Source organism: Phalaenopsis equestris, unplaced genomic scaffold (assembly GCF_001263595.1).
Source record: "Phalaenopsis equestris unplaced genomic scaffold, ASM126359v1 Scaffold000006, whole genome shotgun sequence".
NCBI classification, from domain to species: domain Eukaryota; kingdom Viridiplantae; phylum Streptophyta; class Magnoliopsida; order Asparagales; family Orchidaceae; genus Phalaenopsis; species Phalaenopsis equestris.
The window spans coordinates 191,024-207,792 of record NW_018164448.1 but is presented as its reverse complement, the minus strand read 5'-3'; the positions used below and the strand labels follow the sequence as shown (position 1 = coordinate 207,792).

Sequence of the window (16,769 nt, the reverse complement as noted above, 5' to 3'; positions counted from 1 at the left end):
CGGAAGAGCCCTACTTTTCCTTTATTTTCCCTCTATGTGATCTTTTCCCTTCTTCTTTCTCGCTAGTTGTGGCATCGAAATACCCTTTCGAGTTGTTTGGGGCGATCCTCGTGCATGGAGTATGTGGTGACTGCGAGATAGATTGAAGTCCTTCAGTGGTCATTTGTTTTTGGGGACTCTGTGAGCCTCAGAACAACAGAGAAGGATGAGAGAGAGACTGGAGTGTTCAGACATTGCTTGGTCATGTGGACCAGTTTAAGTACGGGTTGTGGTTGCCTTTCTATCACGAACTTCGGGCCGTCTTCAACCATTACGATATTATTCTGGTGCAGGTTGCGCCAAACTTGGTGGCAATAATCATGACATTCGTCATGCCCCTCTAGTGGGTGAAACTTCTCTGGTCCATCAAATTACTCTTAGATTTTATCGGATTCAAATTGGACGAGTTATGCTGTTTTTTCATCCAGCTTGAAACTCCAGTTGATCGGGTTCAAGAGCAAAGTAAAGGACCGACGGTCTAAATTTGTATTTTATCGGTAGCATGACTTCCATTCCATGTGAGAGCATGGACGACGTTTGACCGGTTCAGTGGAAGGAGTTGTATGAATGGCTCACAAAACAGACGAAAGGTTATCCGCCCAGCTATCATTCTCTCTTTCCACTTTCTTTCTCAAACGGTTGAGAATAATTTTGTTAGCTGCCTCAGCCTGGCTGTTAGTCCGAGGATGATGGACCGAAGCAAATTTAAGACATGTTCCTTGATGTTGGCAAAAACATTCAAACCTTTTTGTTTGCGAACCGTGTCCCATTATCTATGATGTTAACCAATGGTAGGCTGTTGCAACATATCGAATGGGTCCAGATGAAGTTTTGGACGATATCCGCAGTGATTCAGGCGAGAGTTTTGGTCTCGATCCACTTCGAAAAATAATCCGCTGCTACCAGGAGGAAATGACGTTGTTCTTTGGAAGGTGAAAATGACCCCAGGATGTCCAATTCCTAGACAGCGAAAGGCCATGGGCTGGGGATTCGTTGGAGTTTGTGGGCTGGCTGATATTGTAGTGACCCATATTTTTATCATTGCTCACACCTCCCAGAGAATGCTTCAACTTCTTTAAACATCGTGGGCTAGAAATACCCATGTCGTTGGACCCGGTGTGCCAATGTCTTCCCTCCTGAGTGGCTCCCACACTCCCCGAAATGAATTTTCTAAAGAATGTCTTTCACCTCATTTTCCTTTATACACCTTAGATACAACGATGTTGGTTTTCAGAAAAGTGTTCCTTTTATCAACAGGTACTAAACAAATTTGAACTTAAATCTTCTGAGGTTCATTATTTAATTTGCAAATTCTCCTGTTTCTAAGTACTTGACGTAGGGGTCAACCCAACTTTTGGTTTCTTCACTTTATACTACCATCCCCTTCGGTTCTTTGATGATCGGTCGACTGAGAATTTGCGGTGTCCCGTTTCCCAAGAGAACACATTTGGACAGCAAGTCAGTTACCTGATTTTCTTCTCTGCCGACATGTTTGATCCGAAACTCTACAAATTTTCAAAAAATTGCCTCGACTTTGTTGAGATAATTTATAATTACTTCATTTCTAACCTTAAATTCTCCATTTATTTGATTCACTACCGGTAGTGAGTCTGATTTCACAATGAGGAACCGGGCGCCCATCTCATAGGTTGGATGTAAGTCGACAATCAAAGTCTTGTACTCTATCTAGTTATTTGTTACCTCGAATTCTAGAGTCACTGAGTGGTACAAGTAGTCTCTTGCGGGGCTGCTCAAAGCAAGCCCTAATCCTTCTTTGGTTATGTTCGAGGCACCGTCGGCGTACAAGAGTTGCTTCTGCTGATTGCTTTGAACATCTTCACTTGGTCTTTCTTGTTCCGAGAAATTTGCTGGAAATTCTGTAACTGTCTATATTTTGATGGCCGTCCAGGGACATATGCGATTTCGAACTCGCTTTGCTCCACTCCCCACTTGAGTAGCCGACTGGAGTGTTTTGGCCGGGTAAGCACCTACTTATGAGGTTGATCCGAAATCACCCAGGTTGCAACCTACGGGCCAACAAAATTAAAACAAATGTTAGTTTCTACATAATTGGATACCTGACCTCCGCTTTTCGGAGAACACAACTTGTGTAGTAGGCCGGGAATTGCTTTCCCAATTCCTCCCCGACCAGCACCGCATTGATTGCCTCAGCTCCCATTCCCAAGTATAATGAGAATTCTTCATTTGACTTTGGACTTTGGAGGAGCGGCAGTGAAGATAGAGATTCCTTTAGGTTTTGGAAGACTTGTTGACACTCATTATTCGACCTGAAACTTTTGGCTTTCCTGAGGGTTTTGAAGAAAGCTACGTACTTGTCATACGACCTTAAGATGAACCCGTTAAGGGTTGTGATCCGACCAGTTAACTTCTGAACATTTTCGGTATTTTTTGGGGTTGGCATGTCAATTAGCACTTGAATTTCGTCTGGGTTCGCCTTTATGCCTTCGGGGGTTAGGAGCTAACTTAAGAACTTTCCGATTATGGCTCGAAACGCACTTTTCAGAAGGTTTAGCTTCATATTATATTTTCTTAAAGTTTGAAAAGTTTCTCTTATGTTTTTTATATGTTGTTCTGCCGTTCGGCTTTTCACAAGGACATCATCCATGTATACTTCAATACTTTTTACTTTTTAATAAGCAAAAATTACATTCATTACATATCGGTATGTTGCCCTAGCGTTTTTAAGCCTAAAGACATTACATTATAACAATAAAGTTCTTCAGCAGTGATAAAGACAGTCTTCTCAGCGTTCGTTGGGTGTATCTTGATTTGGTGGTAACCGAAGAAAGAGTTTAGGAAACTCATCACGGAATGACCAACAGCTGCGTCTACCAGGTCATCGATCATCAACATGGGGTTGTAGTCCTTCGGGCAGACGACGTTCAAGTTCGTGAAGTCTATGCACATCCGCCATTACCCATCGACCTTCTGGACCATGACGACGTTTGTGACCCAGTTGGGATGATGTAGCTCCTGGATGCACCCTACTTTCTACAGCTTCAACACCCTTTCTTTGATGGGCTTGGCCATTCTAGCCGTCGAGTTCCTGATCTTCTGCTTGATTAGCCGGACGGTGGGACTTACATTCAACCGGTGGTAAGTAACCTAGGGGTGACAATTCGTGTCAGTGGGTCGGGTTCGGGTCCGACCCAAAAATAACTCGGCATGATTAGGGTCAACCCGAACACATCCCAAATAATAAATGGGTCGAAAACTAAGACTCGAACCTAACCCAAACCCGAGCTTACCCTCTAAGCCGAATTTGACTCGAACTTTCGGGTGCTTGGGTTTTCAGGTTCAACCCAACCCTGACCTGAAAAATAAATGTGTTGAATTCTCTGACCCGAACCTGACTTGAAAAATATTCGGGTTAATCTTTACCCAGATTTTTTAGTCAAGTTTGAGTCGTGTTGGCTATTAAATTTTTGACACCCCTAAGGTAACGTCAACTGGTATCCCTAGCATCTCTGCAGCGGACCAAACAAAGACATTGCGGTGGTCACGAAGTGTCTAGATTAGCAGCTCACTGTGCCTTGCATTGAAATTATCATTTAGTAGGAAAGTTTTAGCGAGCTTATCTTTGACAACGAGAATCTTCAGAGTCGTCTCGTTGGTCTCGAGACTACATTCTTGTCGGTTCTGTAGGTCGAGCTGCTCCTACTTCACGCTCCCTACCGCCTGGAGGTAGCAGACCCGCGACTGCAACAGGTCTCCTCTGATAGTGATCACTTTCTCGTCCCTCTGGAACTTGACTGCAGCTTGGTAGGTGGACACCACGATCTTGAAGTGATTTAGCAGTTGGCGGCCAAAAATGGCATTTTAGGTAGGAGACGAGTCCACTATCAGAAAATCCTCAGTCTCTGTGAGCTGGTTATCATCATTTCTTCAAGTAATCGCTAATGGCATTACGCTTAGTGGCTTTTTACTTTCACTTGAAAAGCCATACAATGGACGGGTCAATGCTAACAATCGGTTGGCCTGAAGGTTAAGCTCATCGAACATTGACTTGAACAAAATGTTCACAGAACTGTCAATGTCAATAAGGATACTTCCAACTTGGAAGTTGCTGATTATCCTTGTTACAGTGATTGCTTCATTTTAGGGGTTCCTCGTTGGGGCTTTTTTATGCCTCTGACCCTCATTTGCACGGATGTGAGGTTACGTAGTTCCCCTGTCCTGGGCCTCTTTTGGGAGCTTAGCCGAGAGGACTTATTTCCTCCGAAATTGGTTGGGACTATCTTGATGATGTGGATGACGTTCATCCGGACGGGGCCTTACAGAGCTTCTATGGTCGGGGCTTTACCATGCCTCTGACCCGGGTGTCCCTGGGCCACAAACTCCTTCATCTTTCCTGCCTTCATCAACTCGTTCATGAGACTCTGAAGGTTTATGCAATCCTCCATGTCGTGACCGTGATCTCAGTAATAATTATAATATCTTCTTGTATCCCGGAGAAAGCCTCTGACCTTCATTAGTGTGGCTTCCTTGAAGTAATCCTTCTCCTTGATGGAGTCCACAATCTCCTCCATTGATACCCTCAATTGGTAACCCGTAGGCCCTCAAACTCACCGTACGGTTGCTAATAACGTTGTGCCATCTTCTCATAGTACCGGGTTGGCCAAGGATCACAGTTTCTCGCCTGACCTCCATGTTGGTTGTATCGATCAGACACTCTGTTGCTGCGAGAGGATTGGCCGTCTCGTACCGACGCCTGACGGGCGGTCTATGATCCACCCTTGGCATCAAAATGCCGCTTAGGGGAGCCCTTTTCTGGACATGACGTTCTTTCGGTTCTCTCTTGGGGGTGGTCTCCTCCACGAGGATGTGCTTGTTGGTCATTTCCAATAGCTCAACCAAGTCTTAGGAGTCGTGCAGACTGAGGTCATATGAAATGCATGTGGACCTCAAGCCTTACTTTCATGCAGCTTGTGCCTCATCGATTCAGAGGTTTTTCACATTCAATATTTCTCTCTAGAAGTGTGAAATGAATGAGCGCAGACTCTCGTGCTGACCTTACTTGAGTTGGCACAAGGACTGCACGCTCTTGGTGAGTTTCCGGGAACTGACAAATTGTGCCGAGAAAAATCTCTTGAAATCAGCAAAGTTGTTGATTCTCTCAGCTGGAAGTGAGTGAAACCACTTCAAGGAGGACAACCTCAAAATAGTGAAGAACTAACACTTTAAAGCGTCTGAGATCTTGAACAAGCACTTGGCCGACTCAAATAGGTTTGACCGACACCCATAGATAATTTGCATTTTTCTGAGGGTTGGCCCCCGAGATCTGTGGGAGAATGGGCTCTGGTTGCCGCGGAGCCTCAGTATGCCCTTCTCGTTGCCTCTCCACCTATGCTGATCCAACGCTATCCTGATACTGTGAGTCTTCGGCCCTCTCTGGACTGTGATTCATTCTTCAGCCGTTGGGCACCGACAGTGCTTCTTGGGGGGCATTTTGCTCCCAGGGTGCCCGACTTTCCCTCAGAGTTGTAATGGCTCGTAGGACTTCAACAATCTGGCCCGACACCTGGTCCATTATTTGAGCCCTCATCTCCTGCATTCCCTTATGCGCAATCTTTTTTACCACTTCTCTTATTTCTCCTGCAATGGCTTGTTCTATTTGGGAAATCTCCTTTCGTTGTGACCGCTGCGCTTCTCTTCTTACTGAAGGCAGGACTCCATGTTTACCGCATCTTTTAAGATGTTGAATCAAAAATCGTCTGGGAGACCCAAAGAATAGAGCACGAAAAGGAGAGAGAGGGGGGACACAAAGAGCAAAAGCACATTAGAGAACAATAAAATCGCATAACCTTTATTCAAGAAATGAACCCCTATTTATAGGGATGAGGTGTGTACAATTAAATTATCTACTCTTAGAATACGTAGATATGGCGGGGGCATTTTGGTCAGTAATAAATATAGGTTCTGGAGTCTGGAAAGGTGCCCTGCCGGATGGAGCTGTAACCCTAAGGAGGTGTCCGATCGGATAGGGTCGGGAGCCTATAGAGCCCGCCACCCGTCTTTTTGGAGTCGGGCGGCTAATCTCTTGGGACTCGGAGACACTACCAATGATGTTATTTCTTGAGGGTTTATGCTTGAAAAGACGGGGACTTAGGCCGACTGCTTCGAACTCGGACAGTTTGGCTTGATTGCCCTGACCTGACTATAGAGAAAGTTGTTGGACTCGTCCGTGGGAGTTTTGTGTTGGTTGAATTCCAGGAGAATGGTCAAATTCTATTCATGTGGAGATTACCTTCCTTCCGGCTTGTATGAGCCGACTGGCTAGGTTTGAGATTTTGGATCGTCCCCGACGTGTCCCAGGATGCCACGTCATCTCTTCCGCGAGCTGTCAGATTTCTTTAAGATTTGTGCTGACATATTTTTTATGCACACAACCCTTTGATTAAGTTTCTATACATGATAAAGGACACTTTTTAGCATAGACCGGATTTTCTCATCTTAAGGGGAGAAAAAAAATTCTACTCACGTGTTTATTTTTCTAACGTATCAATGCACCATTCATACTCATCAATAAGATCAAAACAATGTATAAATTGAATTTAGTTAGTTTTATAAATGAGGCATTTAAAAGAAATGACAATTTTGGGATGACTTCTAGAAGCATACCTCAAAGCTTGATTGCTTGCATTATGGAATATGATATGGTCATATATATATATATATATATATATATATATATAACTTTAAAATACACCAAATCTATTTAATCCATTAATTTAAGTTTTAAAACTATCAGTTACATGATTTTTTTACTAACCGTTGCAATAGTGATGGCCAAAACTAGTTACATATTTCAACAAAAACAATAATTAGGGTTTATTTTTATATTTGGTTCCAAATATCTGAGAGAACAAATGGAGAAGTCTATAAGATAATTTCTTTGAAGAAATTTCTTTTAGAGCCCTTCCTATTGAATTTATAGTTTCAAAGGATTGATTGTAAAGGTAAAAGAAAATGGTAAGAGAACATAATTGGATCACCTCACTAGCAACTTACGTTATGCTAGCGACAATTTGACAATGCCTCCTGCAATATGTCTCTCCAAGGTTCTAAAAGTATGTGCATTCATGCTCATAGAGTCAGAGTGCATTTTGACTCTTCACATCTAGTTATTTTGTAAAACGCTTGATCCCAAGTAATAAAATAAGGGAGGCAACGATGTAGAAGTAATAATCCAATCAAATAACTCAGTGGAGTGGATTTGAGTCAGTGGGAGGCAAATGCCTAAGAACCCAAAAGTTGATTGGTTGAGACTAGTCTATTATTCTAAGCTAATGCACCGAGAACCTTTAATAGTTAAGAACTTTCTCGTGAAACTTCAGTTCGGTACAAACTATTTTGCTCTTTGAGACCTACTTTGTACAATGTGATTATATTGCTTAAAGTTAGGGATATGTGGTTGAGTTTCTTTTATTTTGGATTGTAGGAACAAGTTCAACCTCTTTTTTACCTCATATGTTATTGATTTACAAAGTTATTCCCTTAACTTTTTACTAAATATAAAATGCTTTTGCTCTGCATGTCAATTTGAAGCACCATGTTTCATCTTAGCAAAATCAAGCACACATTGCAGTTGCATCCCCAATTGTTGGGCCTTCCTCTTATTGATGCAATCAAGGGAGAACTTCAAATGCAATTCTTGGACAAGGTTTTCTAACTTCATTTCTTTTCAGTTTAAACCTCAACTATTTATCTCTTCTATATGCTCGTTGATATATCAGATTATTGCAAATTTGGGGCTTTGCATTTCTGTTTATGACATTCTCTCTATGGATGGTGGTTTCATTTACCCTGGAGATGGTTGCTCTTCGTACGAGGTAGTTTCCATTTATTTGTTTGCATTTGTGTTTTATTGCTTTATTAATATTATTTTTTTATTAATAATATTTATTTGTTTGCTAGTGTTTTATTTCTTGAATAATGCTTGCACACTGTTGGTTAACTTAGGCATGATATTAGTTCATGTAGCATTTGGGTAAAAATAGTTAACTTATATGTTTATAGAGATTTTGCTCCTTAAATGTTTGTTTATGTTAGTTCATTTTCAGCTTATTTAATGTACTTGATTAAATAATTTATTTTGATAAGCTAGTAAAGCTCTTGAATTCTTCGCTAATGTGCTATAGTAAGTAATAGATTTACACAGTATGCTTTTTACATATTAAATTCAAAGTTATCTACATTCTTCAATGACATCTAGTCAACATCAATAGTCTATATTATTGTTTCCTTATTTACGCATTTATTCTCAGGGCTCTTCCCACCAGTATTGGGGCATAGGAAAGACTGTTGTAGGCTATCATTATGTTACATTGCAGAGAGGTTGTCCATATACAATATGTGATGGAGTGGTATTCATCCCACTTATGCATATTATAGATGATCTAACATTTATAATCTCTAGAGAATGATTTGCTAGGTTTAAATGGCAATTAGAGCTTATCTTCCAAGGTTTAGGCTGTGACTCCTCTTCACATAAAAGATTTGAAATGAGGCTGGAGCACTTCTTATGCCAAAGGTCTACAGACATCTTCTTACATCTTAAATTTAATGAGAGAAAACAGCACTTCATCTCACCTAAACTTTTGTGTGAGTTAGCATTGTCTATTCATTTCTAAAGTTCTAGGTTAGCTGGCAAAACCTCATACCATAGATGGCCTAATGTAATGCGGCAATGTATTTACATTTAATCTTTAGCTTCATACCATTTTGAAGCAAGTGTAAGGTTGTGTTGAAGACAATTGATTTAACCCCCATGAAGCAAGGAGGAATGGCATGGAAATAGTCCAACGAAGTGATGTGGTAAAGAGTGAAGTTCAACAGCTATATATGATTTTTAATTATACATATGTCAAACATGTAAATTAAAGGAAATGAGCTAACCAATTTCATTCTTAGTGTTTAGCCAATTTTTTTTTACTTGAGCAGCACCTTGATAATAGCTTAGGGATTCATTATTAATGGTTTGAGCATGTTTTTTGGTGTAGATATTTGGCTAAATGATTTCTTTTTGGTTATTTGATTTCATCTTGCAACCTAGAAATGGGTAATGGCTGAGGAGTCATTTTAGCTTGAACCAATTTAATGTTTCGTGGTGTTTTTCATAGATTTTTATTTAATAATGCTTGTTAATGGCTCAAAATCATACGCACCCTTGAAAATTTAAATGTTGGATCAGGTTTGAAAGGGATCACAAATAGCTTGTTGATTTAACCTAGACTAAAACCATGTTGGCCTACTGTGGTTTGCATTATACCACATTCTTGATTTTGCATTCAATTATTGTTTTCGAATTGATTTGAATATATTATTTGATAATTGATTTACTGTTCGTAAATATAACTTTTATAGGTTGTAATTAGATTAGTCATGTTTCAACCTTTCATCGGGGAGATTCTTACTGGAAAAATTGAAGAGTCGAACAGTGATGGCTTGCGTTGTAAGTTTCAGTTACCGCTTCTTTGTTGCACTCAGATGAGATCCACATATATATATTTTTAGCTATCGCGTTTTATGAAATGAAAATATTCGATAAAGCTAATTCTAGGAGTATATGATCAGCAATAGTAATTTTTATGCTGTATAATTTTTTATTTTAAGAATTTGAAAAAACACATGTACACCCAATTTTTTCTTGATGAAGTTCAATGGAATTAATTTTTTGAAAATTCTTGTGATAGAAGTTATGATTGGATATAATTTGAACTACAAAATTGGTAAATTTGAGACCAATGTTTTAATTTTGCTCTAAGGGACTCTTTGCTTGTAAGTTTTTGAAAATTTGATGCATTTTAATATAATGTAAGTCAACATTATGTTTTTGAAATAATTTACGTTGATTTGTTTTTTGTTAAAAAAATTCAAGATTTAATTTTTGTTTTTGGTTACTTGCAAAGTAAAACCAATATTTTTGGTTTAGGATATGTTGTTGGTGGGAGGTAACAGTGGTAGGCAGTGGTGGGAGGCGATAAGTGGCGGCAGCAGTGGTCGTGGTGGGCAGCTGATAGTGGGAGTAGGTTGGTGGGCGGGGGACCAGAAGACCGATGGTGGCTTGTGGCTGAACGTGAAGCTTCATGCATGTGTTGTATTTGGAATTGAACCCATTCAGGTGAACTCCAAATGCACTGAAAGTGGAGTGAGTGAGAATTTCAAAAACCTCTAAAAATTACACCGCATTCATTTTTCTTTCAACCAAACGCTTGAAATTTCAATAAAGATGAATTTTGGTCCAAGGGTCTGTTAGCAGAGAATAAAATCTTCAAACACCAAAATAATTACTGAAAGTCCCCTAAACCAGTAAAATAACAATATATCAATAGTTTTTTCCGAGAAAAACCTAATTTGAAATAGATGAATAGAAAAGCAATCCTAATTAAGCTTTAAATATTAAAATATAATAGAATAAAAAAGGTCCATGGGCTTGACAACAGAAATCAGGAAAGGTGAAGGCCCTCTGAAAGTTATATTGGGATAAAATCTTGTCGGGTTCCAACACGAGCGGGAAATTCCCACGGTAGTTCTGCCATCCGATCCCGTGATAACGAGAAAACACATAAGCGGCTTTGCATTCGGCTCGAATGCGGTCTCACATTCCGTAAACACATCCCACGTCAATTTGTATTTGATAAATGTTGATCCTTGAAAGTTGCATATTGCATTAAAATTTCAAAAATGTTACAAAAGTCCAAATAAACAAATAATTATGCTCTTAAGGCATTTACAAAATGGACACTATCCTCTTATAAAACAAAAAACAGAGGATCGAAAGCATTTACAAGTGTCAAAAGATAATTCTTATCCAAAGTCATCTTTGCACAAGTATGGGCATCTATATTGTTTTCTCTATTGGTATGTTTGAACATGACTTGCTTGAAATTAAGCAAAAGCCAATATTTGGATTGTCGGAAATGTTATGTCGCCAAATCTTCTCGTCAATGGTATGCTGGAAGTATTCCATGACATTACAGTTGTCCCCCTCTATGATTCTGCCTTTGCATTCGGTCATCCAGTCTTCGACAAGAGAATTATAGTTGTCCCATTGTGTGAAGTTGTGGCCCTTAGCCACTATGAGCTGCCCCATGTCGTCTCTGATGACTCCGCACGATTGGAGGAGAGGAGACCCCTGGCAATATTCACTTTTATCCAACCCAGAGGAGGGGGGGTGGGGGGAGCGATGCCTAAGGGGGCGTTCATGCAGCCAATGTTGCTGGTTGGCATCCCAGTGCTTTGGAATTGGGTAAAACTGAGGATCGGTCCAGGCTTCCAACTGGTTGGAGGCAATTGTTGTAGGTGTACCATGAGCTTTGACATGTTTTTTGGCATTTCTTGCCTGCCAATACAGGTAGACAACATTGCAATACAACCTCGCAAAAGTGATGTTGGGCGGTTTAGTGTTGCGTAGGTCCTCGAGGGCCTCATCGAAACTCTGATAAGTAGGGAGACTAAATTCCCAGCCTTTTAAGTTTTTCCATCCCTGCACACAAAAAAAAATAGTTGGTAGAAATATGATTTTGGTTTTCCCCCTCTTCAAATCCCCATGGGCACTATGGGGACTTGAAAGTCCCCTCCGCGCCACCCAAGCATCGGTAGGGATGGCATAGATATTGAGCCTCCACTAGAAGGCGTTCTCCCTAGGACGTAGTTTGTGTTTGGCAAGCCACCCATGTGTGGCCTGTAGCTGGGAAAATTCAGCTCGGAATGCATTGGCGGTAATGGTTTTCCCCATGAGTTGCTTGCACATCTCGGGGATATCATACGTATCAGGTTGCTGCGAATTAAGTTGCATAGATCTTCTCGAAATTGTTTATATAATTTCTCAATATCCCATGTATAGTTATATTAGAAATTAAAAATCTTCCTGCCCTCATTGATAGAGTTACTGATAAACAGAGGCCATTAGTCTTATTGACGGTCCCAAATCCATCTTTGTGCCCTACCTAACTCTAACCCTAAACCATATCTTTTTGTCCATCAAAATTTCAATTGGAAGAACGGGACGTCATGCTGCCAAGGAGAAACCCGCAACAATGCGTTCACAAGTTTACTATGCAGCAAAAAATTCTCTAACTGCACAGAGGCTTGTCATCTTTGACAGGAGACAATCCAGTGAGATCACTCATAACCATAACATTGACTTATCAGATCAAGAGGAGGAAGTGAATCCCTTCCGCCATGTAGTTTCCAGTGAGGAATAACCATTACCTTGACGATTTGACATATCATTTTAGAGAAGTTAGAATTTTGGAGCGAAGATTGACTTACCAGATTTTGATGGTTTTATAGATTAAAACAAATTTTTTGAGTAGCTCTATACAGTGGAACGAGTCTTTAAATATAAGGATATTCTGTCGAACAAAGAAGAATGCTTCTCTGTGGTGGGAAAATTTGAAACGCTTATGCTAGCGGAAGGGAAAAAAATAAAATCACAACCTCATCAAAGATGGAAAGAGAGATGCAATGCATGTACCTCCCAACATATTACAGATATGACATGTTCTTGAGGCTTCACCAATTACAACAACAAGATGTTTCAGTAGAGGATTACACAACTTAGTTCAAGCAATTTATATTGAAGTGTGGGCTAGTGGAGCCTAATGAGAACACCATAACACGATATTTGAGGGGACTACGATCCTCTATTGATAATATGATATAGTTGTAGCCTTATTGGACATTCAGAACCTTCAGACTCTAGCCTTGAAGGTGGAGAGTCAACACAACAATATCAAGTCAACTCCACCCTTCAAACAGGCTCAACCATCAGATTAGGCAGTGAGAGTAAATTTTGTGGAGAACACAAGCCAACCCAGCTAGAGAACAAATGTTAGACCGGTGCCGAAGGGCAAGTTTTGTCTTTTTATTAGTCATTATTGTGGGGTTTAAATAGGGCCTATTTTTCTTAAGGTTAGGATATGATGATTTTGTTGTATTGAGTCTTAGGGTTAGAGTTTGGGAGAGATCATTTACATCTCGAATTGTTGGTGATAGGGTTAAGCTTTGGGAGAGATCGCCTATTTTTCAAATTGTAGGTGCTTATCTGTTATGTATTTGGGTTGTGTTATTTTGTGTTGGTGAATTAAAGAATTTTATTTACCTAGTTTTGTTGTGAAAATTCATCTCTGTTCGTATCAAATCTGTACTAGAGCATTCGAGTCTAGGAAACAAAGACCGTATCACAATTTTTCTGCAAAATTTATGCGATTCGAGCTAGCTGTGAAGCCCGACAAGATCAACCTAACCTTGCAAAACAGTCATGATTCCAGTGAGCTGGAAAGCCTATGACGGGATTGCGGTGTAGAGGATATGTCTTCTTGACAGTGACCTTGCAATACAATCACAATTAGAGCTAGCTTAGAAGGCCACGTCTGGATCGCGACGTACAAAGACCCGAAGCTCCCATTTCTCTCCTCCCGCTCTGCTTCTACCCAAAATCATTGAGAAAGGGGGTGAGAATCATAGAACACCTCCCGTGATCAAACCTCTCCATGCAGTCGCGATTTGAGTTAGCTGAGAAGCCAACTACGGGATCGCCGCTTAAAGGAGTTTTGAAACAGTACAAGGAGTAATGACAACCAAAAAGTAAATGATTTGGAGAAGAAATTAGAGGGTGAGTTGAGCTAAATCATATTTGAAATGGAGGAGCGTTTTTTTAGCCATGGAGGGACAGTTCTCGTAATGGAGGGGAGATTCACGACCCTTGAGAAGTCATGAAGAAGATCTCAGTGTTTCACGCAAACCCGTTACTAGCGACCGCAGGACCGAGCGATGGTATTTGTAGAGGATGTGGACTGCAACAATATGAAGGATTTGTGCGACATCAGGGCAGCGTCGCTACTTTAAACGGATTTAGAGCAGGTTGATCGAGCGTCGCCGTCTGGAGCGGTTACAAGCAGCAACAATCAGAAGTATTCACATGTCATCAGGGCAGCTTCGTTGCCTTAGGCGGATTTGGAGCTGTGGGATTGAGCAAAAGAATGGGGAGCGGACTCGAGCATGTAATAATCCTGAGACTTGGTTTTTTCCATCAGTGTATGCCCATACCACTTCCCCCAAGTACAAACGAATGAGATTGTGAGTTGTATCCGAGAGATGTTGGAGGTAGGGATTATACAACCTAGTGTGAGCTTCTTCTTTAGCCCAGTCTCGTTAGTGAAGAAGGATAGAAGTTGTGTTTCTGTGTGGATTATTGGGAAGTGAATAAAGAAACACTATCTGACAAATTTCCCATTTTGGTGACCGAGAAGCTATTGGACGAGTTCAATTGGGCTGCAATATCCTCCTAAATTGACTTGAAATCAGAGTACTAATAGATTCAAATGTGACTGAAAGATGTGCACAAGATTGCATTTCGAACTTTTGAGTGTCCCTACGAATATTTGATTAAATGAAAAAACTTCTTCGCCAGATGAGGATACCACATAGGAACCAAACAACTTGATCCATCAGAGGAGGTGGTTAACATGAGTGTGGACACGTACCTACATTGTTTTGTATTTGATATGCTGAAGCTTTGGGCAAGGTGGATTGCTTGGGTTGAGTATTGATACAACACTTCATACTATACTACAACACGGACCACTCCTTTCAGGATTTTGTATGACTGAGATCCACCTCACCTGATACATTACGAGTATAACACTACACTAGTATCTAGTGCAGACCTGTACTTCGAGGAGAGGGATATGATATTGGCAGAACTCAATGAACATCTATTTAGGGCCCAACAGATCTTGAAGAGGAAGACTGATGGACTTAGGAGGAGTGGGAAGCTTTCTCCACGATATTTTGGACCCCTATGTGATTGTCGCACGCATTGGGGCAGTGACATACAGTCTGAGGTTAGCACTATCATCATTAATGCATCCAATATTTCATGTATCACAATTGAGGCATGCTATTGGAGACTACACACTCTCATTTTCACTGTCTTCGATGCTGATAGAGGACATGAAGGTAGAAGGGGTGTGCCGAGGAGTGGCTGCGGCAAAGGAGCCGATTAAGTGGAAAAATCTGTCAGATTATGAAACAATTTGGGAGCCCGAAGAAGTGATCTAGAAGCACTTTTCATCATTCCACATTGAGGACAGGGTGCTTCTTTAAGAGGAGTATTGTTGTACTAATTCTTCCTGGCCCTGCTTGTCCTAGCCAGACACGGTCTGACCAAGCTGGCCGGCCAAGCCTATGGGGGCGGAAACCCCAGTTTGCTCCTGGGAGGATTCCATCCTCCGGGCGGGCTCGTTAAGCTCCTAATCATGTATGCGAGGATAGTAATTGGGGTGGCCTTTTGGGGAAAAGTTTGAATGCGTTTTGGGGGTGTTTTATTAGGGCTAATCACCTAGGATTTACTTTCATGTTTTGAGTTCATGTGATTTTCCTTTTGTTTTCTTATTCTCAACAGCGTCTAGGGATTGTGTAGTCGTTCTACCTCTCGAATTGTAGATCACTCATTGTATCTTGTTTGTTTTCTTGGAGATTGTTGACCTCATTTTTAGTGAGGTTTAGTCTTTCTCGTAGGATTTAGGATCTAGCCTTAGGGGTCTCCTTTTGACTATCTTAGAACCTTAGAAATGGGACCCGCCTCATTTTAGAAATTTAACCCACTTTTGTCCCCTTCTGGAGTTTCACGTGTGTGGTATCGACTTCTAACACGTAGAAAGATGAAACCAACATGAGGAAACCCAAAAGGGATTCCTTATAGTACCTTCCTGAGCCTTAGGGTGCCTTTTGCACAATTCGCACTCCCGCGCGCACAAACTTCGCAATTCGGAGAGTCGACACGTCCGATCGCCACGATTCACATCGTTTGCATTGTTACCTGTCGAATGCTCAAGTAAACCTTTTGAAGAGATCGATCGCGGGTCAAAATTTTGTGAAATTTGAATTTTGACGCGTTTTTGACCCGATTGTCGACGACGTCGTCCGAGAGACCCCAGATGACAAAACGGACTGCACCGGCACGTTCGGAGCGTCAATTTTGCCTAGGGAGGACACCCTATTTGTTACGACGCCGCGCGCGAGTAAATCGCATATAATTATATATATATATATATATATATATATATAATATATATATATTATTTTTTTATTAAACTTTTTTTCCCCCTTTCCTCTTTAAACACTAAATCCCTAAACTCACGCACCCGAGCTCTGCTTCCCTTTCCCTCTCCCGTTCGCGTGTATGACTCTTTTCTTTCTCGATCTCGAGCCGACCGAACCCCTTCTCCTCCACGCGAGAGAGAATTGACCTCTCGTTCGTCCTTGCCTGACACTTGCTGCCCGCGACCCTCCTTCCCGAAGCCGCGTCAGCTTCCACGAGTTGCGATTTTCCTTTCTTGAATGGTAATTTCTCCTCTTCTTCCCGATGCTTCCCTCGCTGCCATTGGGTTGGCTGCTCGGTCCGAGAGGTTTCGGTGGCTTCGCCTTCTGTGAGCAGGGAGCGTGTCCTTTTCTTCTTTGGCCCGATTCGAGTGCCGTGGGTCGATGGTGTGATCTCTTTTCTCTTCTTCTCTCTTCTCTGCCTATAAACATAGTTTCTTTTGAATTTCTAAAGGTTGTTGAGAAAATTTGTTGAGAAAAGTTTTCTGAGAGGAGAGTAAAAATTTTGACTGTGAGGAGATTGGAAAGGGAATTTTTGTGAGAGCATTTCTTTGAGGTAGCTTCTTGTGTTACAGTGCTTTTACATTGGCATTAAAGAG

General features: G+C 41.1%; 1 protein-coding gene across 3 annotated transcripts in view; it reads left to right on the top strand.

Moving 5' to 3' along the window:
• LOC110018271 (DNA-directed RNA polymerase III subunit RPC8) overlaps nt 1-16,769 on the top strand; it is a 53,617-nt gene that overhangs the window by 2,821 nt on the left and 34,027 nt on the right. For all 3 annotated transcript variants that reach the window (XR_002293345.1, XR_002293344.1, XM_020715542.1), the window contains exons 2-4: nt 7,609-7,723; nt 7,797-7,892; nt 9,427-9,514. Coding sequence is in view for 1 of the 3 variants with exons in the window: in XM_020715542.1 (XP_020571201.1) it covers nt 7,613-7,723; nt 7,797-7,892; nt 9,427-9,514 (295 nt within the window). In the remaining 2 variants the exon portion in view is untranslated. The remainder of the gene's footprint in view (nt 1-7,608; nt 7,724-7,796; nt 7,893-9,426; nt 9,515-16,769) is intronic.